We start from the raw sequence: 22,855 nt of genomic DNA on the forward strand, positions 1-22,855 counted from the left end.
ACTATGGCTCTGATAAAAGAAAATTTATTAATTTTAACATTGGGCAACACATTTTTTGGCAATAATTGGTGTCTCAAAGTTAATAGCATGCTTTAATTAGTTAATAACAGCCGAGTAAAGAAACATGGGACATTCACATTGAATTTGTTTAAGTGAAATATTTTTCTATAATAAATCAAAAATGTTTCCTAGAAAATTAATTACATATTTAAATTTTTTTTTTTTTTGGGGGGGGGCAAANTTTTTTTTTGGGGGGGGGGATTATAGTTGTAAACTAACACTTTCATCTAAATATAAGTTTTCATTTAAAATTACATTCAAGGAAAAAAAAACTAGACCCGTTTCTATTTTTTAATTTAAATTAAGTTACTAGAGAACATCAACTGAAATAGCTTGAAAATAAGTTTAAAAAATGTAAAATAGTCAAAGAAACTAAGGGAGAAAATCGTAAAAAAGCCTAAAGAAATGAAAGGGATTTTAAGCCATTTTTAACAGCTAAAGAAAACTTTTCTTTTTTTTAAAAAAAAGATAAAATCATTTAGAAACTAAGGAATTAAAAAAAAAAGAATTTCTTAAAAAACTAAGAATTAAAATAGCATAAAGGGGAAAATATATTTGGATATATTATATATTTCTCGTAAATTACATTAAATCTAAATGTTAAGTGCAGAAAGATAAGTGCAGTATGGGAGCACTACTCAAGAAAATAAAAGAGTGGTGAAATTGTAAAAAGTTCTTTTTTGCTGATATTAGATTTTCTTCATCCAACGGCTGAGTTAATTGGCCTTAATTCATATTCAGATGGAATTTATAAAGGTGAAAAACAGAAAGGATTTTCCTAATGAGAAACATGGAAGTTCCTTTTATGTGTTTGTCTGTATCATGATGTTTCACATTCATTTTATAAAGAAATAGATGTGTTTCTCTACAATCACCTTGTTAAAGCTGCTTGTTTTTTTTTTCTAATATGAAGCCTGGCACACCACATCCATCTTAATTTCCTCCCAGGACTAACTCAGTGGAAAAATGTTGTAGTTGAGATTTCTATTAAAAACTTTGTTTTTTTCTAAAAAAAAAAAAAGTTTTAAAAATTTGAACACACTTGCACATATAAATATTATTCTATGTCTGGAGTCATTTCAGAAATGCTGTGTGATTATTAATATCCATTTTTCAGATATTTTCTGTTTCTAATGTATAAATGTCTTTCTTGGATGCTTTTGTGTTCTGTAAATGAAGTTTTTAAAAATAAAGTTTTTTGCTAAATAAGTTTGTCACCTTCTTCACCCTTTTGCCAAAAGTGTTGGTTATGAATTAAATTTTATATATATATATAACCACCAACCCAATTTTTGGGTATTTGACTACTAATGTGCAACTCCATAGCCTTGTAATTCTGAGCCCTATCCAGAAGACACAGGAACTCTTGGATCAAGTATTGGGAGAAATTTGCCTTCATGGAGGACTTTTTGATGGAACTAACCTGCATTTGTGTTACATGGAGAGGAAAACCTCCCATGGTTAGCTGGACGCTCCATGATCCGTCTACCACTGCGGACATTTTATGTAAACATTGTGGCCGGATGCAGAATTTGAACCCAGTTCACCGCATTACAAGGCTGTGGAGCTGAACATTAGTAGTCAAAAACCAATTATTGGGTTTACGACTACTAAACCTCTCGGCCTTATAATTTTGAACCCAATCCAGAAGACACAAGAACTCCTAGATCAAATATTGTGAAAAATTTGCCTTCATGGAGGATTTTTTAGTGGAACCAACCGGCATTTGTGCTACATGGAGAGGAAAACCTCCCATACTTAGCCGGACGGCAAGGGGACTAACCTATGATTCGTCTACCATTGAGCATATTTTACACTGTGGTCAGTGCAAGCCGGATGCGGAATATGTATCGACTAGCTATTGCTGGGATTTAAAACCGGTTAACCTCATTGGAAGGTGAACGCTCTATCCCCTGAGCCATCACAGCTCTAATTCTAGGTTTGGCAAAAATCATGATTAAAAAAATAATAAAATTAGATTCTTTTTCTTCTTTTCAATAAAATTTTATTTTGACATAAACCAATAAAAGCTCTGATAAAAAAATATTAATAATGCTCAATAGTATTTAAAAATAACATTGTAACAAAAGTAGTTTATTTCTAGCTAAAATAATTTAAATAAAACTATAAATATTGCAAACTAATTGCAGAAAAATTTAAATATATATATATTTTTTAAATTCAAGCTCAAAGTTTACGTGAATTTGCAAGGACAAAGACCCAATTTGTCAGATATCAAATGATGAATAAATTAATTTAAATTAGGAAACAAAATCAATTATTCAAAATTACTCTTCTCAGAACAAGTCTTTCTTCAGTATTTACATAAACAAACTACAAGTTAAATAAATTTTAAAAGTATTTACGCTTAAATAAAAATCAAACTAAAGTGGTATCATTCATTCAAATATGATAATTAAATTTAAATTCAGAAGTTCCATTTCATATTAATCCACATTTAGACTTCATTTTTTTAAAGTTTATTTTAAACAGTAAATAATAATTTATACACATTATCTTATTATTTCACTGGATAAAACCAACACTGTAATTAATATTAAAAATAAATACTGGTAAGCCTGGTAAAGTTTTGGCTTGAAATTTCCAGACTATTATGCTAAAATTGCTAGAACCACTTTTTTATTACAATATTATCCTAAATTCCTTAATTAGTGAAATATTATAGAATTAATAATAAAATCATCCACACCAATTTAACACCTAAATAATATTTATTAGACATTCTCTTACATTTTCACTAAAAAGAAAAATTAAAAATTACATATATATGTATATGATAGATTAAAGTGAAGCTGTAGACAATTTTACTTAAAATGAATTTTCCTATTTCTCTCATAACAGTTATTAATGTATAATACAGAAATACTGTTTTTTTATTAAATATGAACAAATCATATGAAGGTTAGAGTCGGAAAAAATAAATACACAAGAAAGTAACAGACAATATATAACAATATTAAAAAAAATTAAGAATTAAAAAATTTAAGAATCAAAATTAAGTTATCATTAAGCATTTTCCTAGCTTTTTTCTCAACTAAGAAGCTCTTTAATGTCTAAAAAAAATTTCTAAACTATCCAAGATTATCTAAATTGCAAGACACTCTAAATATATTATATTTTTAATGTTCTTTTTCTCAGGAATTTAACATTTTAAATGTAAAAATTTAGGTTGGCCAGTCTCCAGATAAAATCTCTGAGATTTCTAGAAATTCTGAACATTTAACAGAATTTTGTAAGATAAATTACTGCGATTTTAAATAATTTAAAAACACTAATCTTTAAGAATTTACAATATATACAGAAAATTGCTCATTTCTTCAATGTTTTTGCACATTAAAATTTCATGATATTAGAAAATTTCATGATATTATCTGATGCAAAGCCAGTTCCCCGACCCCTATTCAGTCCGGTCGGCATTAATTTAGAAAATGGAAATAACAAAATTATTATTTTGAATTATTTATTAACATTAAATATACGATAACCTGCCAAAGAGAACGGTAATTGTATGTTGTACTGTATTGTAAACTGCTGGTATGTTGTTAAAAATAGCACTGATGACAAGAACAATAAATGAAAACACATTCAGTTGCAATTGTAATCAATTGCTATTTTTCCAAGAACTTCCTAAGTCGACTGAATTTCCCTGCTTCTATAGAGAGAGAGGCCCCTTTCAGAAATTCCCCCCAACTTTTTTATGTTCTAAAAAATCAGGTTATTCCGATCACTAGATACACGTTACACATTTCAATTTATGCAAAATTCATTCTGGTGTTGAACTAGATAACTTAATTCTTAAAACTTCAGCTGTTTGGTCATCAAACCAACTTGTAACATGGATATGGTTAATGTAAAAATAGTATAGTTTGTCAGAACATTTTTCCTTTCGATAGATAGATCTCGGATCATTCTGCAACACCTCTACGATAGATTTCTTGATTTCGGCATGGTTCGAACACTCACCACAACTAGTTTCTTCTTTGTTGCTCATTTTAAGGTTCTCCAAATCGATCAGAGCTCTGTTTGTAAATACAACTTCAAGTTTTTTAGGAGGTTCACGAAGGAATTCTGGAATTTTACATCCTTGGCTATTTTTTGCACCTTCTTCTGAAGTTATTTTCAATTGGTCAAGTTTCAAGTCAGTTTCATCAGTATCTTGGTTGAGAAGGTCTATATCTGTATGTAAAAATATTAGAATATTAGTTTTAACTACAAAAAAGACAAGTAGAAATAAAATATAAAAGTTGATGGTAAAAATTAAAGAATGCAGTATCAGAGTTGCCCCTCAAATCTGGAAAAACAATTCCCTATGTTTTCCCTGTATGTATTATACACAATACATATTAAGAGACAACACACAATCACTGCGCTCTTCAGTGAGCTATATATTAGGCTAACTATACTACTTTTAATTGCTAGAAAAACTTAAAGAAATGAGGAACAGCTGAGCATACCCCGATTTGTTTTGGTTCTGTTTTCAATCTTCTTTCTCTCTCTCTGCTATTTTGGATTTTTTAGTTTTGTCTCTCACCTTTATTTTTCCATTTACAGCCGGCAACTTAACGTTTTCTTTTAAAATTTCAAACCAATTTTGTTTCTTTTCCTTCATGTCTGGCAAGTTTTGAAAATGGGCACCTATTTTGGAAGCGCTTGAAACACTTCAAATGTTTTTATTCAGGTAATATCTGAACCAGTTCAGCTTCTTGGGATTATTTATTTAAAGACTATAATAGTAAAAATTCAGCTTAATCAAATACACATATGCTTAAATTTGCAAACAAATGAAAGATTGTTAAAAACACTTCATAAAAATTTTACGTTGTTTAAATTTAAACTGAATTTGATACAACAGAATCAAATAAAAAATTCAAATAAATTCCTACAAGAAATAAATAATAATAAATTCCTAAAAAAATTCAAATAAATTCCTACAAGTAATTTATCAACCATAGGCATTTAGGATACATCAACTATTTTATTAGCAGGGTTGCCTTTCTAATGTGGAAAAAAAAATCCCTGTACATATTATACACAATATATTAAAAGAAAACACACACACACTGTGCTCTTGAGTGAGCTAAATTAAGCTAACTATACTACAATCAAATGCTAAAAAAACTTAAAGAAATAAGGAACTGATTACCATACTTAAAAGAAATAATGCTGTAGTAAATGAAATACTTGAGCATAGCTGAAATATCATCCTTAAATATCCCATAGATCAGCGGTTACCAATTGGCGGCCCGCTGGCAACACCCGGCCCGCGAACTAAAATATATTAGATGTCATTTTTTTACTGACAATTTTCGTAAAAAATCTATTTGGGTTTAAAATACTTTTTTCGTTAAAAAACCCCTAACTTCTTCGTTTCTGTGAAATGTAAAAAACCAATGGTGCAAAAAAAAAAATTTTCTCAGGAAAAAATCTACTTCTTATTTTAATTTGCAATTCAATACTTTCGTTTTGCACAACTTGATAAAAATCTGACAGTAATATTTAATGTTCCTTCAAACATAAAAGAGTCCTATGTAAATTTTTTATTAAGTTGCGGCCCCCGGCCTCATGTAAGTTGGAAACCCCTGCCATAGATTGTGCTTTGATTGGTCATCATTTTTAGAAGTTGAAAATAAGAAATAAAATTCCCTGTATTTTCCTAGTTTGTAAGGAAAAATTCGAAATTCTCTGCATTTTCCAGGTTTTCCATGTTCTCCCTGCAGAGTATATCAATATTTCGAAAATATCAAAATGCAAACAAATTATGGAAGGATTAAATCCTCGCAGCGTAATCGTGCCATAATTTGTTTATATTTTGAATTAAAAAAAATTCAGAATTTGAAACACCAAAGTTTGCTCTAGGTTTACCTGTACTCTCACTTTTTCTAAACTTTATATTTTAAATTGCTTTCGTAGGTGTCTTGAAGAATTTTTTCCGTGGTATAGTGGTCTCTTAAGTTGACTATCTCTGTTAGTTTATCACATGCTTAGTAATCTAGTCAAGCAATCTAATGTCTAGTTAATAACCTATCAAGTCAAGTAATATCTAGTCAAGTAATCATCAAGTAATAAAGTAATAATCTAGTCAAGTAATTTAATTTCTGCCTCTCACATATCCAGGGCTCGACTTAGCCTAATTGGGATCCGGGGCACTTTTCTAACTTTAAATGAACAAAAATTTTTTGTAGTGAATAAAGAAAATGCTGGAATAAACTAATTTAAAAATAATTTTTTTTTTTTTTTTACTAGCAAAACTGTTAATCTTGGAAATTTAGAAAATATGAGACTTTTTGTGGCCACAGTATTGCGTAATAAAGAAAACAAGAATAAAAACTGAATTCACTCATTCTTTAAATTTATATAAGTAACTTTTTTACCAATGAAAATATTAAATAAATTTATTTTCGTAAAACAGATTGAGGGACAGATTTGGCATTGTTTAAAAATGTTAAGTAAAAAATATTCTGAAACAATTTCTGGTTTGCCACCTCAGTTAGCGAATTCACCAATGTTTTAAGTCAGAATTAAGTCAGTATTTTTGTTATGTGACTAAATATTATCTCAGAGGTTGTATCTCTGAGAAAAATAGTTAAAATTGCCAGCTTTAACTTCACCAATACACTGTAGGCATTACTTTTTCCGCTACTGACTTTACACCATTTTGTGTCGATATCAGTGAAGGAATGAAAAGCTTTTGTTCTGAAATGTCATTGCAACGTAAAGCTCAAAATTGACTCTCTGAAAAATCAAGAAACTAGCTTTGTCATCATTTCTGAAACTTTTACAATCACAGAAAATCTATCAACAAAAGACTTGGTGCTCAAAATAAGAAACAATTGAAATATTACTCAAATTTGTTACTTTAGAGTGGACAAAGATATCATATTTGTAGTGCTTTGTTATAAGCATTGCTACACTTTTTTTTTTTGGTCTATCAAACATTTCAAAATATTAAAAAAAACAACATTTGAAATGAAATTAAAGTGACAAACTAAATACAATTAAACTACAAAATAACTGACGTGGAGGAAAGTTTTGCGAGTAGTATGCAAACTGTGCACAGCTTGCCAAGAACACTTTGTTGCTTAAGGTCCTAAGATTGGGCACAAATACCTGACTCAAACCTAAAACCTTCCAATTAGCATGTTTGCATCAATGTAGCCAAATCTTTTAACAAAAATAAGCACCTTTTAAGTACATTTTAAGCACTCAAAAATATTTTTTTAGCATTATATACATAAGCAAAATGATTTTCCAAGACTTTACATGATCATGATAAAATAACTAGTTTCTGACAATGAACTCTTTTCTTGATTATATTATGGTCACCATAAAAATATAGAGAAATTTTTCGGTTCAATTCCAGAGGGTGGAAAATGAAGGCTGAATGCAAAATGCAGCAGAGTTGCACATGTGAGCACAAGAATCTCACCAAACCCAGCTCAGTAGACACACATGCGGACTCAGAAGTTTAACAACAAACATGCAAAATGATTGGCGCTTTCATACGCTATGGACCAACAGTAAGCTGAAATGGATTGTGGTTGAATGAATTTGAAAACCATTGCTTTTGCATAAAAAGTTGCGAAAATCGACATGGTAGAAGAAAAAAAAATCTCATTTTCGGAGGAGGAAAATTAAAGACTTTTTAAAAACACCCCATGAAAAGACAAAAATTAAAAAAAGCACCTCTAAGTACTTTTTAAAAATGTTACACACTATGTAATAAGAAACAGCTAAAAATTGATGAAAAATTGGGATTTGTTTGAAAACCAGTGGGAGTATGCTGTTCCTCTACTTACATAAAATGAATTTTAATTGGAAAGTCTCATGAACAACTCTATACAATGGCAGCTTGTTATTAAATTTAGAAAACTAAATGTTCAGGTAAAATAAAAACACCTCAGACTCTACATGGGTTAATGAATGGAGTTATAGAAAAAAGAGATTATATTGTACAACTAAAATTCTTAATCTGGAATATGAGATCAACAACCTTGAATTTCATCACTTCCACACTCTTCAAAAGTAGATTTGTTGATGAGGAATGGATTGTCATACATAGGGATGTAGGGTTTAATATCAATGACAGGTGTTCCATCAAGCAGATCTATGCCAGATAAATAAAGCGTATCACCTGTGAAAAGAGAAAAAGGAAATTTCAATTGAAGTATTTGCAGATAAGGTCAGAAAATAGTTGACAGACAAAGCATACACACCATGTTTATATGTATATATATAAAAGTTAAAATATAGAAAAAAAATTGAAAATAATAAAGATTAAAAAAAAAGAAAAATTATTAAAATAAAATATTTTTAAAAATATTAAAAAAAAAGAAGAAAAAAAATTTAATTATAAAAAAATGTTAAAAAGTCAGAAAATAAAATAATGAAAGGATATAATCTCGAGATCAGCTCACACGATTATGTCTGTAAAAAGGAGTGCTTTTTAATATTGTATTAATATAGCCAACACAAAATATATCAATACAATAGTGTAAGGAGTACTAAAAAAAAAAAAAAAAAAAAATAGAACACATTAGGTAAAAATTATACGAANAAAAAAAAAATGAAAATAGAACACATTAGGTAAAAAAATAAACCAAGGAAAAAAAACAGAAAATAAAAAAAAAGGAAAAATACAGAACAAAACACAAAACTTAATCTATAAAGCAAGTAGCGAATTCAAATGAACTTACATGTACTGGAATCTTTCAAGAAGAATTTAAAATATTTTCGTAATAAAATGGTACAGATCCGCCAATATTCAACTGCGGCTGACAGATCAAAGTTTGAAGGCTAACTTTTTAAATGCATTTGTAGTAAACTATGGTATCTCTCATCGAACATGTTGCATCACAATGAGGATTTAATTAAATTCATAGAACTGAATTCAATCTTAATTAAATTCAATCTTTCATATACTCATATTTAAGCAGTATTTCTTTAAATTTAATAATTTTAAAAATTCCTTGAATAAAAAAAATCTATTTAACAAATTGTTACAATACATTTAAAGGGGAAAAAAATAAAAAAATTTTTACAACAATGATACAAATATACACATAAATTTTATATAATTATGGGAAAAATTTATTTTCATTCTTAATCACCTGGTAAGGCTATAAATGTAAGTTCATCTAATTATTTTTGAACTTAGATATTTCTTGATATGTACAATAAAGTGTAAAAAAATAATAGGAATCAACCCTTACCTTCTATTTTGTCTAATTTTGTTAATGATAGTCCAACAGGTGAAGGCCTGTGGGGTGAGCGAGTGCTGAAAACTCCTACTGATGTCCCATTAAGGCGGGGAGGATGAACTTTAGCTTTCACACCAACATTCTCATTTTCATGAAATATAAACAAAATCCTGAAATTGATTTTATTCATTAGACTTCGGAAAAATATTAACTATTATTATTTTTAGCAGGATATTAATAAATTAAGGTTTAAAGTACAGTTAGCAAAATGAAAAATGGACCACCCTGAATGACTTTTGGACTAATGATCTGTTCTTCATGTTCTAGGACTCAATCTTAATGTTTTGTTGGGTAGACTTCAAATATTCTAATTATTTAGTGCAGACAATATTTTAAGTTACGGAATCAGACCCCAAAACATACTTTTCCAGAATAAACACATCTTTTTTTTTTGTTGATGGATTCTAATTTTTACCTCCCTAAATAGCTGCAATCTGGGAAATAGGGATCCAATAGTTTTGTCAGGAGAGCATTTTTTAATGTTAATATTATTTTAAATCCCAAGAATTTTTTAGTCAAATGGAAATTTTTTTGCACACAATTATGAAATTCATTTATTCAAAGATATATTCATGCAAAAAATAACTTTTAGTAAAGTACTTATTATTTTTCTATTACTTTATTTAATGACAGTCAAAGAAACTTAGAGCTAGAAGGTATACATTAATCATCTTCAAGAATGGAATTTTTATTGCAAAAGACAAAATTTGAGCAAAATCATTTAATTAGTTCCTGAAAAATCAAATTTTAAAAAATGACTTTTTTAAAATTCAATTTCTCAGGAATTATTTGACCAATTTCGTTCAAATTTTGTATTTTGCTATGCAAAATTGCATTCTTTAAAATGATGTTACAAATTGCACAACTTATAATTCAAAATGTTTTCGAAAATTATAAAATAAAATAATGAAAATAAATATTCAATAAAAACTAATTTCGGCATAGAATTATCTTTGGATAAGCAAATTTTATAATTGTGTGCAAAATTTTTTCAATTCGCTTTAAAAGTTCTTGAGATATGACGAAATACGCAAAAAGTAAAAGTAACATTACGGGAACAGAACTTTGGATCTCTCTCCTGGTCAAGGGGTCAGAAATCGAATCGGTAGTAAAAAGGTGTGTTTATTCAGAGAAATAATATTTTTGTAACTTAAAACATCGTCTGCACTAATTAATTAGCATATTTGTGGTCATCCCCTCGAACTATGAAGATTGACTCTTAAAATGTGAAGATCCGATTATTAAACCAAAAATTATTCATGGTGGTCCATGCTTTAATGTGCACACTGTACAACCTGAGGTCTGGTGTATAAAATATAGCCAACAAATGGTCCATGTTTTTACCCTGTCCAACTTTCACTCAAAAGTAAAATTGGAAACACTACATGATAACCTTAGTCTTACAGCTGAAAACAATGTTTTTTCAAACTAATTTCAAAGATTTTTGAAAAAGCACCCCAAGTTATAACATTTAAATCTTTGGAAAGAATCAAAGAAAATTTTGAGGCAAATGAAAAGAAAGAAAGTTTTGTTATAAACATGTTTTAATAAAGAAATTATTAAAAAAAAAATTCTTTGAAACAAAAGCAGTTGGATTTAATTTTATTACAAATGACAAAGTACATGGAAAATCACTAAGCAAACATTATTGAAAATTCGGTGTACTTTGTACTGAGAAATAACTGAAAATTATAATAAGGTTAATCAATGAAGAGTTAAAAATTTTCAGAAAAAACAACAATATTGATATTGTACAATAATTCATTTCCTTAGTTATTGAAAAAATTTTCTTCTTAATAAATAAAAACTAAATGTTAACAATATTTGTGACTTAAATATAAATAATTTTAAAAAACTTAAATATAAATAATTTTAAAAAAAACTCAAAAGAAAAACATAAATCTTGGTATACACAAATACCATATATTTTCTATAATTTGTACATTATTTTAAATGTTAAATGTTTTTATATAATCGCCAAATAAATCTGTGTATGCCTATGTTCCGCTAGCTCCCTGCCATGTTCTCATGGGTGCCACTCTAAAAATATTTCAAAACTGAACTTATTTTTTTGATCAATTAACACAATCTAGAGTTGTTCACTAGAATTTTCAGAATTTAATAGCTCGACTCCAAAACGTACCTTTCTTTCTCATATATTAAATCAACTATAGAGTTTTTTCCCCTTCATTTTATAATTTTTTTTTATTACAGCAAACAAGATTAAAATAACATCTAACCTTGTACATCAACCACTGAATAATAAACAACTAATTTTTTCACAACGCTATACATATCTCTACTTATTTTTCATTCCATGATCATTTATTTTTTGCCCTACCTCAATATTTAAAAAAAAAAATAAATAAATAAATAAATAATCTCAATTTAACCCAATTTAACAATTTATCATTTCAAAACGGTGAGGAAAAATAAAAACAAGAAAATGTAGGTACAACAATGGTACAAATTTTGCTTAAGCAAGCAGGCGTTAAAGTTCGATCTCATTTTCTCATTAATGAGCTACATCATTACTTGATAATTGCATAATAATTATGAAAATTAACAATGTTTACATTAAAATGTATTCTTTTTTTATTTAGTCGAAATTTTTTAAAAATATTCTTAAGGAAAAACAGAAATTTTGCTATTAAAAACAAATGGAAAGGAGATTAATTTATGAAACTTAATGGAAAGGAGATTAATTTATTTTCACTCAAGACTGATTTCAGTCCCCAGGACTGAAGAGTGGCACCCATGCATGTTCTAAATTTGGAAACTGAGCAAGAAAATTAATATAACTTCAATCTTAAAAAAATCAGATTTTTTAAATTTCTAAATAATAGGATATTTTGAGGATAGCCCTCGTAGATAGTTTAATTAGCAACGTTGTCCAAATATATTTGCAGATTATTTTTTTATTTTAAGCAGCGATATCTTGCTCTTAGGGCGCTTTTTCATTACACGACACGAATAACGACAAAACGGATCCGATTGTCGGCGAACGACATAGGGTCAAGTAAAATACACGGTCAGCAACGGAGCGTTTTTTCACTCACCGATACGATAACCATTATGTTGTATCCGACAAGATGATATCGTTTGTCGGAATCAAACGTTGGTTAGGCAGGCAAATTTCTCCTCAAATCGTGGCGATTTTATTAGTTGTTGTGTATCTTTCCTGTTTCATCTCTCTTTTGATATCATTATTTTATTCTTTTAATAAATTTTAATATTTTATTAGATCATGTCAAATGTAAAATTCGAAAATAAAAGTTTTATATAATTTATTCTCATGCCTGGTTATACATTTTTAATTTCATGAAGTTGCATTTTTTACATTATAATGAGGTTGAAAGACGTAAACAATCATAAAAGTTTCATTGAAAATTTTTATAAATTCATTATATGCTTTAATGAAGGGATGGTATTTTTTATAATAGTAATGGTTTGATAAAAAGGCAAATAAAGACCCTTATGTATTTCAAACAGAACTCGATCTAACTACTGGTTTCTGCTTGATTGAATAATATAAAGTCTGTTCCCTGATTCAACTGAAACATTTTTTTGAAACATGATAGAACGGCTTCATAAGATAAATTTGATAAAACTCATTTAAAAAATCATCTAAAAAGATTATTCTAAATGAAACTAATATTTTAATTCGATTTGAAAAAAACGTTAATACTTTAAAACATTTAAAGAATTTAAGTAATGTTAAGTGATTACAGACATAATTTTAAGTGTAGATTGGCGGCACTTAAAAACCGCCAAATCTGTAGCTGCTGTGGCGTTAATACGTAAGTACCATTTCGTGCACCCAAAAACGTTTCTGCACTGCTAGCTTTTTTCTTCTAAAATAAAGTAAGAAGTTTGAGACGACGATTATCATCCGGCATATTTAAAGTTTGCAGAAAAAAATCACAGCAGAACACAAGCAACTGCTCACTTGTTGGGTCTTTGTGCCAACTAAATTAAATGAATGCCAATTTACGATACTACAAATAATTTTATCAAAAAAATAACATATTTTATTTCTTAAACATTTTAGAACACAACAACATTTATTATATATCTAACTCCGTTGCCAAAACGAATTCAAAACTAAAACTTATAATTTTTCAAAACACGTTCAAATAAATTATTTAAATTTTATGTCTCTACACACTCAAGCTCAAAACACAGAATGAACAAGAATTTCTACTTCTCGGACTAACGATATCGGACAAGTGAAAAAACAATTGCTTAAATGATCCGGCAACGACATTGTCGTTCACACATTTGTCGTCCTATTTTGTCGGTATCGTGTCGTGTAATGAAAAAGCGCCCTTACAGTCATATATATATATATATGTATGTATGCATTTACATATATATATTTAAAAATTATCAACAAGTGTATTACAAAAAGGGTTATTTTATCTATTACCAGGTCTATCTAGATACTTTTAAAAAGTATATCCTAAATTTGCAGAATAAAAGGATTTTTTAGATTGTACAAAATGTTTAAATGTATCAATGCCTGATTTATCGTAACACCTGTGAGGCCTGGAGTCAGAGTTTCCACATTTCTGGGAACTAAATTATAATAAATATCGTGTTTTACTTGTCTATTAAAATTGTAAATTAAGAAAAATTTAAATGAATATAAGTTCAAATTTACTAATATCATAATTTACTTATAGGTATAAGTAATTTAACAGCATTATATAAATAAACATATTAACAAAAAAAAAAAATCACCTTGTAAGTACTTTTTAAGTACTAAAAAAATATTTTTAAGCACTGTATACATTGAAAAAATGCAAAATAATTTTCAAAGACATTACATGATCCTGATAAAATAACTAGCTTCTGACAAAGAATTCTTTGTCTCGATTACATTAGCCACCATAAATAGATCGAGAGATTTTTCGGTTTGACTTCAGAGGGTGGAAAATGAAGCCTGAAATTTTGAATATCTTGCAAAATGCAGCAGAGTTGCACATGACAGTGCAAGCATCTAGCCAAGCCCAGCAAGTATTTCATCATACATGTAAAATGATAGGCACTTTCACATGCTGCAGACCGACAGTAAGCCGAAATGCATTGGGTTTGAATAGTACAATGTGAAATCCACGCTTTAGTATAATACGCGGCGAAAATCAACATGGTAAAGAACTACAAATTTAATTTTCGAAAAGAGAAAATTAAAGCACTTTTCAAAAACACCCAATAAAAAAAAAAGAAGAGAAAATGAAAGCACTTTTCAGAAACACCCAATAAAAAAAGCACCTTTGAGTATTTTTTAAAAATGCTACGCACCATGAATAAGGAACACCTTAACCTACTTAAAATAAATAATGCTTTAGTATAGTTGAAATATCATCCTTAAATATCTCATAAAATGCCCTTTGAGAGGTCACCACTTTTAAAATGACGAAATAGAATTCCTTGTATTTTCCCAGTTAGTAAGGGAAAACTCTAAATTCCACACATTTTCCCTGTTATTTTAAGATTTTTTTAAAATTTCCCGTATTTTCCATGTTCTCCCCGTAGAGTGGCAACTCTGAGTATGAAGCAAAAATTTTTTAAATAATCCAAATTAACATATGTGACCTGTTAAGTGGACTCTAAACCATAGAAGAAACTTTTCAGGGAAAATTCTGTCTCACCTTTATTGGTAGTTCAAAGTTTAGAAAAAATTGAATTCAGGTCGACCCAGCGTAAACAATGAAATTTCAAATGCTGAAGCATTTCTTTTTCAAAAATATCAAAAAAGTTTGGAAGGAAAACTCAAAATTCACTGTAATTTTAAGGGATTTTTAAATTTCCTTTATTTTCTCAGTTCTCCCTATAAAGTGACAACCCTGTGACACCTACAGGGTGCGTAGCCAAATCTTTGAATCAAAAATAAGCACTTTTTAAAAACTTTTCAAGTACTTTACAAAAATTTTCAAGCACTCAAAAAATTCATATTCAATCAATGATATTATTGAAAAACAAAAAGTTAGAGTTTTAGCGTTAAAAAAACCCAAAAAGAAACGGACGTAAATCAAAACAATCAGTACTTTCCCACATCTTCGAGTGAATTCAACTTGACCCTGAACTCAGAACAAAAGTACCCTTACCCCCTACATCAAAAAAGTGTTAGAAGTAAAATAAAATAAACAAGAATTAAAATAAATTAAAAAGAAAAACATTTAATAAGGATCTGACTCTATCCGAATTAGAGCACTCGGGTTTCAGTTTCGAGTGTGCGCGCATGCGCAAGTCATAACGTGGGTACGACATGAAGTCCGCTTGAATGATTACGTAGCAAACACCCCATTTTTCGTAAAATGCAGGGGATCTGCCAGATATCACTGAAGAAAAAAAAATTATTTGTGGAAAAAAAGCACTTTTTAAAAACACCAGCTGAAAAAAGCACATTTAAAAGCTTTTAAAAATGAAATCCCCAAAAAAGCACCTTTAAGTACCTTTTACAAATGCTACGCACCCTGACCTATGTGCCTTCAGTCCCTGGATTTTTAAATCAGACCTTTTTTTTAAAATTATCTTTTCAAGAAAAGTATATTATTTACAGTTTATTATTATATTAGTTACCAAACATGAGAGAATTCTTCTAAACCAATTAATGAGTGTTCTGGATTTGTAAATACAGATTTTTCTATCTTGAGTGTTCCCCTGGCGGAAGGACAGAGGGTGGGCTGCCTCGGAATACCATTTTTAAACTTGAAGCATGAAGAAATGTAGCCAATAGGAAGCAGCGGATACACCGGTTTCTCATCTGCAAAGACAATTGCATAGATGAAAGCTAAAAATATGCAAATACTATTTAATATAAAAAATAAAATATTAATATTAAAATATAAAAATATATTGTTTAAACATACAAAGAAAAATAAACAAAATGAAATATTCATAGCAGCAAACATAGAATATAAATTATAAAATTTTATTTTTTTAGTTTTGAGAGATAATTTCATGTTTTGATAAATGGTACTCAGTTAATTGCATTACAAAATACCATAAAAATAATTTAAACAAAAATTATATTTAATAGCAACTCCCTTTAAATTAAAGCCACAAAAAGATTTGTTTCTTAAACCTCGGTTTCTCATCTGCAAAAACAACTAAATAAATGAAAGCAAAGAATAATAATATGAAAAATAAAATATTCATTTGAGAGATAATTTTATGTTTTGATAAATGGTACTCATTTAATTGTATTACAAAATACCATAAAAATAATTTAAACTAAAATTATATTCAATAGCAACTCTCTTTAAATTGAAACTATAAAAGGATTCTTTTCCTTAAAAAAATTCTACATAAATGTAAGTTCTATAAATAAAAAATATGCGTAAAGTTGTTCCTTGAACTAAAGAGTACGGTTGGAATAAACTAATTACACATATTCTATCCGAATATTTTTGAAATATAACAGCTTATAAAGTAATTAGGAGTAATCAGGAAAGAAAGAAGATCAGTATTGATTAAATAGTTTTTTTTATATCCATTTCGAAGTTTTTTTCTTTTTTAAATAGTATTAGGGTATGGTTAATCTTTGTAATTATCACTTAATTAGTAATTGTACAATTAAGTTTGAATTTAGAAGTTTTAATTAATTAAAAATATTCATGTGCAAAGTTCGGGAATAAAATCTGCTTAATCACAATTAAGTACATCAAACTATAAATTCCAATTTGTTTGGTAATTGAACTCTAAATAATTGACTATCATTTGGCAGAAAAACTCTGATTTTTTTTAAAGAAAAGTTCATTTGCAATTATAAATGTACTAACCAAAAAGAAAAAAAAAACTACAAATTAATTTGGAAGTATTTCATTAAAAAAATGACAGTTTTTCCTTTGTTTTTTTAATCAATAACCATCTTAAAATTAGGTTTTAGGTTAGGAATTTGGATTTTAGAGTTATGTTAATCCAATTTATAAATTTTTCTTTTCATTTACAGACAAATGAATAGTATAGAAATATCACAATATCATTAAAAAAAAAAAGACTAAAGAAAATCCACATAAATATGCAAATATTTAGAAATAGACAGGGGAGGAAGGAGATGTCCTCGACTGCTCTAACTATAGAGGTATAAGCCTCCTTTGTACTACCTATAAGATCTTCTCTAATATACTCTACCGCAGATTATCTTCATATGCCGAAAACATCATAGGGGATTACCAGTGTGGATTTCGCAGGGATCGTTCCAGAATTGAATAAATATATGACCTCCGGCATATTCTAGAAAAGACTAAGGAATTCCAGATCAATACACATCACCTTTTCATTGATTTCAAAACAGCGTATGATAGCATTAATAGAGAACTGCTTATCGACGCTCTGAGACAGTTTAACATTCCTGAAAAACTTGTGAAACTAATATCCCTTACATTAAATGACACCAAATTGAGAGTCAAAATACAGGGAAACTTATCTGAACCCGTTGAAATAAAAAATGGCATAAGTCAGGGCGACGCATTAGCATGCCTTCTTTTCAATCTTGCTCTTGAGAAAGTAGTAAGAGATTCAGGAATTAACATTAGAGGAACTATTTTCTCAAAATCTGTTCAAATTATGGCCTATGCTGATGATATTGATATCATAGCAAGAACCCCTAAAGACCTAAAGCAGGCATTCCTGGACCTGGAAAGAGAGGCCAAAAAAATTCACCTCTTAATTAATCAGAGTAAGACAAAGTGTATGCAATGTATCAACTATACCGATACCTCCACGCACATCGAGATTGAAGAGTATAAATTTGAAAGGGTGAACTCTTTCACCTACCTTGGCTCCGAAATCAACTCCGAAAACTCAATTTCCACAGAAGTAAGGAAGAGAGTAACTGCAGCCAACAAGTGCTTTTATGGCATAAGAAAATTCCTTAAATCTGACAACTTTAAAAGAGACACCAAGTTGCTAATATATAAAAGCCTAATAAGATCAGTTTTCACTTACGCATCTGAAACCTGGACCTTGTCTCAAGCTGATGAGAGGACCATCGCTTTCGAGAGGAAGATACTCCAATCCATTTTTGGTGGTGTGTGTGACAAGGGAGTGTGGAGAATGAGAATTAACTCTGAACTCTGCAGGATATTCTGAAAACCGGACATTCTGAAGTACCATAAGATCCAGCGCATGAAATGGGCCGGACACATTGTAAGAATGAAAGATGACAGAACAACTAAAAGAATCTTTTTGGCAAGGCCAACTGGAGTTAGAAAGAGAGGCAGACCCCGACTGAGATGGGCGGATTGCCTCCAAAGGGACTTTACCACAAACAAGGTCAGAGACTGGAAAGCCGTAACACGCAGAAGAAAGGACTGGTGCAGTCTTGAGAAAGCCAGGGTCCACCCAGGACTGTCGAGCTACTGATGATGATGAGACAGGGGAGGAAACAAAGCAAGGGGAGATACAATGACTTACAAAGGGGAAAAAACAGCAAAGAAGGAAAAACAATTATACAAAAGCGGAATAAAAGGCAAAGAAAAGTGACATTACTCGCTTTTCTCATATTATTACTCTATCATTGACCATTATGTTAATTAAAAAAAAATCTGCTTTGTAAATAGTTGTGTTTGTCATTATTTCATTAGACATACAAGTACCGCCTGCAACAAAAACTTCGAATATTTTTTACACAAGCAACATTTGAGTAAGCAATTTAATTTTTCCGTAGAATATTTATTTAAACATTATTGTCTTAACACAGTTTACACAATTGCTATATTTTACAGAATTTTGCACTCAAAAAGGAAAATGCAACTCTTTTTTCATGTCACAGCCTCAATCTGCAGAAATTTTTTTAATGAATAAATAAAATATAGAACAACTTGCAAATTTTTATGCGTAAAGATCTATGTTGAAATGCATAGAAATTTAAACCAATGTTGCAAAATATTTTAGCAAATGACTAATTAAGTTTGTATAGATGTCACAACTTCAACTTTGGATTGAATGCATATACAGGGTGATTATAAAATAACTTTTCCGACATATGATCCTTTGGAGAGTATACCATTTTATTTAATTTTTTAACCGTCGTTGAATAGCCGACCCAATTTTGGGTTTACGACTACTAATGTTCAACTCCATAGCCTTGTAATTTTGAACCAATCCAGGAGACAATTAAACTTCTGGATCAGTACCCCCAGACATATGATTTGTTACGGGAACATGGAGGACTTTGTGACTTGACAAATTTAACGTGCATCAGTCACCATTTACTACACGGAGAGTGTTTGGCTGGTGAGGATCTAACTTGTGACTTCTTGGACACGGGCCCAGTGCACACCAGCCAGGCTATCCCGGCCCCAGAGTATACCATTTGAATGAACAGAATAATATTTTATACATAGTAATAGATTGCGTAGTTCTCATGGTTACAGTTACAAAAATTCAAATGATAATAACTGTTCTTTTTAATCTAGATGTAATCCTTACAGGAAAAAAGAAAACTAAAATGGAGTTGGAACGTCATTTTTGCACAAGAAATTGCGACACTAGGTTTTTGCTAAGTGTCCCTTTTTTTCGTGACCACTAACAAGAGAGTGTGATAAAAACCTTTAAGAAGAAGAGAAAAAATTACAAGGAAGGCATTTAATGTTTTAAAAATACTTGACATGTCCATAGTTTCCACTCTTTTTTAAAAGTTTTCATTCACACTTTTTTCTCATTAGTCATCATGAAAAATGGTGATACTTTGCAAAAGCTCAGAGGTCTAGTTTATTCTATTTAAGTCTAGTGTATCTAATTCTATTAAGTCTAATCTATCTAGTCTCAGTTTCTTGTGCTAAAAATTTCACTCCAACTCCATTTTAGGGTTTTCAATGTAAGGATTACACTGAGATTAAAAAAAAAAAGATGTTGCCATTTGAAAATTTCGTCACTGTAATTATAATTGTAAGAGCCACGCAATCCTTTAGACATAACTATATTTTCTTACCATTCAATATCTTTTTGGGTTTATCAGGAGGTTTAGTTTTTTCTGCTGTACCACAAATAAGTGTTTTAAAATTATCAAGCTCAGATTTCATTAATACATCTTGTTTTCGTATCTCCTGCCTAAAAAGACAATTTATAATTCAAAGATATAGAACATGAAAATAAAAATTAATATATGAATTAGGAATTTGTCATAAATACAATTATTTGATAGTACCAATACCAAGAAGGAAATTACTCAAACATAATGTATTGGATAAGTTGAATATAATGTTGAATGTATTGCTGAATGCTGTCGTGACAAATATAATGATGAAACAAGTATTTTTTGGAAAAAGAAAATTTTTTTTCTTTAAGAAAATGGGCAATTTGATAGAGAGCAAAATAAGAAAATATTGTTCAGCAGTAACATTTTTAACAACCACCACTTTTTAAAAGAGGTGCCCATTTCATCAAATCATAAAAATTTTAAATCAGTTTAAAAAATAAAATAAAATTGATATTATTGATATGAGACACTTCTTCAAAAGCATTTTTGAAAATATTGTGAACACTATACGGTATGCTTCTAAAAATTGTTTTGGAGAAACAAGCGTGAAATAAAACGAGGATGAAAGTGACAATCGTGTGGTGCCTGGCAGGTAATTTTTTAATTGCAAATTGTTATATTTAGTTACCCTGTGGCCTATACAATTAGGCTACAAGAAATTTATGATACATTTAAGTGACAAAATGTACAATATTTTCCCTTCTAATCTGGTAGTTCCCCATGAAGTTAGAAAAAATATTTTCAACAAAAATCAGATCTTTAAATGAAATTAATTTTGTATGCATGATTTGAGTTAAAGAAATATTTCAAGTTTACTTAAATAATCTATATATATAGTTCTGTTTTTAGAATAAAACAAAATAATGAATAAACTTTATTGAATAAAGCAATTGCCATCATTATTTTTAACTTAGTGGCAGTGTGATCGCAATTTGTACATCCAATTTTTTAAAAAAAAATCCTTATCCCTGGAGGGAAAAAAATTGAAACAATGTTAGTTTGTTATCTTCAGGAATTTTGAATTTTTTTGCCTTGCAAAAATTTTTTTGTTAGGACAAATGACGAAAATATACGGCCCTTTAGTCAAATATTCAGTTAACAGAACATGCAAATATTCGGTAATGTATTTTTTTAATTTGAATAAATTTAATAAAGACTAATCTAAAATTGTATTTTTAACTACACATTATTAGAGATAGTTCATTATGTATTACACACATAATGAATGTATTACACACATAATGAATGTATTACACACATAATGATAGTTCAAAATATATTACACACATTTTTTAAGTTCTAAAACTTATACATTTATATCCTGGATGACATTAATCTTTCTTTATTGGGGTGTTTTTATTACAATACAGTAATTTTTAGATCACTTTTTATGAACTTTATTCCTTCATCGTCTTTTTCTAATATTACAACAATGAGAAAAAGTTAATGGATATTTTTAGCGTTAAATTATTCTCTTTTACAAATTAAGAATGGCGCTTGTTGTTAAATTTCTATTTAACTTCTTTTTTTTTTAAAAAAAAACTTTCATTTTTATCGATGCTTTTATTAGGTTAATACAATTAAAAAGGTTCTCATCAGACTTTATTCTGGAAAATACTGAAATTGAATTTTCAGGAAGATACAGTAAATCGTTCCGCTTTTAAATATTCTTTTGAGACAAAATCAATTTTGATTTCCTTTGTTTCGTAAAGAATCTTTTGTTTTTATGGACATATTTATGATAGCACAGTATTTCTAAAAGCGTGCCTAATATACTATACTTTAATTAATATTTTATGGACACTTTTTCCCTTTAAATATTAATTTTAGCACTTAAATTTTGTTTTAAAGTTTTTTCTCAATTTCTTCTTTTTTTCAACCTCACAACTTTGATTCTTTTATACCTGTTAGACAGTTTTTTATTTGCCTTAAATATTTCTTATGAGTTATAGTTTTTACCCTTCATCCCATACCCCTAATATAGCTAAGTTTTGCTTATTTTTCAATTATAACTAAACTTAATTATAGATAAATGTTTTTTGTTTTCTTTTAAAATCTTGCTATTCGGCCGAATTTTAAGTTGAATATTTGGCATAATTAGAGCCTGAGGTTTTTAATATCACTTCCCTGAAAGAAAGAATACATTTAATTATAGTTAAAAGAAACCATGAATGAACCTTAGATTTTTCAGTTCTCGCTTTGTGATATCTATATCTTCACGCAATTTCTTTACAGACGTCATTGCAAGACAAAATAAAACGTAAGTGTTAGGTAGTATTACTTAGACGCTTAATGATGAACAAAATTTTTTGAGTACAAGTTCTTTTAAAAGTTTAAATGATAAAAGTACTGCGTCAACTCGTAGTAATGGAAAAATCGAAATTCGTCTATTTTTCTGTTTACATTTTTTACGGAACAGATACAGTTAAAAATCATTCAAATTACTTAAGTGAGCTTAAAGTCATCTTGTTAATTTCAGTTAATTATTCATTTGTTTTATGCATGATAAAAACAATTTTAATGGTTT

The 22,855-nt window shown here is 28.9% G+C and overlaps 1 protein-coding gene across 4 annotated transcripts; it reads right to left on the reverse strand.

The window, feature by feature from the left end:
* Positions 1-883: 883 nt before the first annotated feature.
* On the reverse strand, positions 884-22,745 carry LOC107448854 (tRNA (adenine(37)-N6)-methyltransferase). Of its 4 annotated transcripts, none has more exons than XM_043046082.2 (7): positions 22,506-22,743; positions 20,281-20,399; positions 15,924-16,134; positions 9,291-9,448; positions 8,072-8,212; positions 4,045-4,257; positions 884-1,066 (listed from the first exon to the last, which is right to left on the reverse strand). In XM_043046082.2, the coding sequence occupies exons 1-7, from the start codon at positions 22,568-22,570 to the stop codon at positions 1,011-1,013; spliced, it is 963 nt and encodes a 320-aa protein (XP_042902016.1). In that variant the 5' UTR covers positions 22,571-22,743; the 3' UTR covers positions 884-1,010. The 4 variants fall into 4 exon arrangements, with proteins under 4 accessions (XP_042902016.1, XP_071042607.1, XP_015919693.1 ...); XM_071186506.1 differs by having other exon boundaries at positions 15,924-16,107; positions 22,506-22,742; XM_016064207.3 differs by lacking the exon at positions 884-1,066 and having other exon boundaries at positions 2,774-4,257; positions 15,924-16,107; positions 22,506-22,745.
* Between the last annotated feature and the right edge of the window lie 110 nt (positions 22,746-22,855).

The sequence above is a fragment of the Parasteatoda tepidariorum genome, chromosome 10, assembly GCF_043381705.1.
Source record: "Parasteatoda tepidariorum isolate YZ-2023 chromosome 10, CAS_Ptep_4.0, whole genome shotgun sequence".
Classification (NCBI taxonomy): Eukaryota; Metazoa; Arthropoda; class Arachnida; order Araneae; family Theridiidae; genus Parasteatoda; species Parasteatoda tepidariorum.

Bases quoted from the DNA above. Each gene is read 5' to 3' on its own strand.
- LOC107448854 (XM_016064206.3), bottom strand. From the start codon at position 22,570: ATGACGTCTGTAAAGAAATTGCGTGAAGATATAGATATCACAAAGCGA. The intron at 16,135-20,280 runs GTAAGAAAATAT...GCATATTTTTAG, and splicing joins ACCCAAAAAGATATTGAATG to CTTTCATCTATGCAATTGTC. The intron at 4,258-8,071 runs GTTGTTGATCTC...TTTTACATACAG, and splicing joins TGGAAGTGATGAAATTCAAG to ATATAGACCTTCTCAACCAA.